Genomic DNA, 2,668 nt, shown 5'->3' with positions numbered 1-2,668 from the left:
AGAAAAAATCAACTCAGTAGAATAAATATTTTTTTAATAACGAAGTGATTAATATTATAAAATTAATAATTATATAATTTTTAAATACAGTCGTTTAATTTTGTTATTTTTTATTTTTTTTGTTATTTATTTTATTTTATAGTCTCATATATGTACTTTAATAAAAATAATTTTATTAGCAAATATTATTGTAAATAATTTTATTAAACTAAAAATACAAAAATATGTAAAATTATATGGTAATTTAATTATTTTTTATTTATATTTAATTTTTTAATTATTATTTTTTTTAAAAGAGCGTAGACTGACTAGCACTTTAAATCCGTTTTTAAACGGAGCTTGACGGGGCGGGACGAAGTGTCCGTTTTGGCAGCCATAGTTGAAGTCTTGAAGGTGCATCGTGCATGCCTTCTCACATTATATAAGGGGGACGCCAAGCCCGAGGAAGCATAAACAAACATCTCCACCAATAAGCTTCCCTCTTTTTCCACTTCTGCAATCATGCGCCTCCACCGCAGCGACAAATACTCCTCCACTGCTCTTGCCGTCACCCCCGCCGGAACCATGAGGTACCGGGGTGTGAGGCGGAGGCCATGGGGACGTTATGCCGCTGAGATAAGGGACCCTCAATCTAAGGAGCGGCGTTGGCTGGGGACATATGACACGGCGGAGGAAGCCGCCTGCGCCTACGACTCCGCTGCCAGAGTCTTGCGTGGCCCCAAGGCGAGAACTAACTTTTTGTACACTACTTCCCCTCCTCAACCTTCTTCCATCTTCCTCACTAACAAAAACAATCATAAAGACATCCTTAACCGCAGTAGCCACCTCTTGACCAGTCAGTTCAGCTTCTTCAACAGCCGTAACTGCCACATGGGTGGTTCTTGGCCTGACCCCTTCTCCTCCTACTCCCTCCCTTCTTCATTTTCTACCTTCCATCAGCTTAACTCCACAAACATGCTCATAGCCCCTTCTGCTTCCTTCTACTCTTACACCAACCCCAAGGGCAGTTTAGTCAACTCATCACATGCTGGCAATGCTAATAACCCTTCTCTTTCATCTTCCTTATCATACCCCAAGGGCAGTTTAGTCAACTCATCACATGGTGGCAATGCTAACCCTTCTCTTTCATGTTCCATTAGCCACCATTTATCATACCCCAAGGGCAGTTTAGTCAACTCATCAAATGGTAGCAATGCTCCTAACCACAGCGCAGCCTTTTCTTCCTCTTGCCTGACGAACACAAACAGTGATAATAATTATAAAGCTGATGTCAGTGAATACTCGCAAGAGTTGTTTCATCACTCAGACTCATCATCGGGGTTGTTGGAAGAGATAGTTAGAGGTTTCTTGAAAAGTCCAAAGCCCACTAAAAGTGAGTGTTTGTTGTTATTAGCTGCTCCTACACCTACTTCTCCATCCCAAGTTAAGGCTCACTCATTTCCTCCTCTTTCCGCTGTTTCCACAGGCGACACCATGAAGAAACACCAGGATACGGCGGTTCCCTCTAGCATGCCTTTTACTCAGGAGAACAACAACAACAACAATAATAATAATCATCAACATCATCATGATCTTGAAGAGTGGCCTAACATGGAAGACATTTTTCATCAGTACCCGGACTTTCTTAATTAGATTAGGTCACGTACTTTATAATATGCACTCTGTGTTTTTCTCTTCTTTTTCTTTTTTTTTTTTTATTTTATATTTTAGTATTAGGTCGCTGGAAATTTAACAAGTTTAACTAGTGGTGTCTGCTGCTTCTGCTTCGATTTACCTTATGTTAAGGTAGCTATATATTATAATGTATCGTTGTTGTTCAGAAAGCTGATAGATCTAATCTCTATTTAGGGTTTTTTATTTTTGTTTTGTTCGTAGCTACCTAACTTTCAGAACTCACTTTAATTTGTACTCTCCTATACCTCTCCTGCTATAAATTTGGAAGGAACCTGAATGAGACTCGCAAGTTGAATATCTAATATTAGACACATAATAATATTAGACAATGCAATTTTAAAGTTAAAAGAATCTATTATAGAATTCATATGCTATGTTAATATGAGATAGAATAATGAATATTTTTTATGGTGTCTATAAATTATATATGTTTCAATTCTATAAAAAAAATAGATTCTATAATAAATACGTATTTTAATATTTATATTTAAATAAATTAGATAAAAAATTTATGGACACCATCAAAATGTCAAAATTTATAGACATCATAAAAATGTATTTTCTAACACAGTTAGAGTTTGCATTAATGCAAACCAAAGAAACAATTCCGTTAGATTATTCTAGAATGGTCACATACATATCAATAATAATGCTAGGGAGATAATTTTTAAAATTATTTTATATATATAATATTTATAATTATATTATATATTTATAAAATTTTAAAATATAATTATTTTAATAATAGTTAATAAATATTAAATAAGATAATATTAGGCTGTTAGAACTTAGAACTATTTTTTATTATTTTTTAAATATTATTACATATGGATATATGTACACATCCCACTTTGGGAAAAGTAAAAAAATTAGGCAAATACTACGTCAGTTAATTAAATTAATTTATGTGCATGGTGAATGTTCAAGTTTTCGGATAGATGTCACCGCTCCCCGCTCCCCACTCACCACTACTACGATACCTGTGGTCTATATA

At 34.7% G+C, this 2,668-nt stretch overlaps 1 protein-coding gene across 1 annotated transcript; it reads left to right on the top strand.

Moving 5' to 3' along the window:
- The first annotated feature begins 501 nt into the window (after positions 1–501).
- Positions 502–1,632, top strand: LOC130981556 (ethylene-responsive transcription factor ESR1-like). The gene has a single exon (XM_057905140.1). It carries the CDS (start codon positions 502–504, stop codon positions 1,630–1,632), a length of 1,131 nt encoding a protein of 376 aa, XP_057761123.1.
- Positions 1,633–2,668: the final 1,036 nt, after the last annotated feature.

The sequence above is a fragment of the Arachis stenosperma genome, chromosome 5 (assembly GCF_014773155.1).
Source record: "Arachis stenosperma cultivar V10309 chromosome 5, arast.V10309.gnm1.PFL2, whole genome shotgun sequence".
NCBI classification, from domain to species: Eukaryota; Viridiplantae; Streptophyta; class Magnoliopsida; order Fabales; family Fabaceae; genus Arachis; species Arachis stenosperma.
This window is presented reverse-complemented; position numbering and strand designations above follow the sequence as displayed.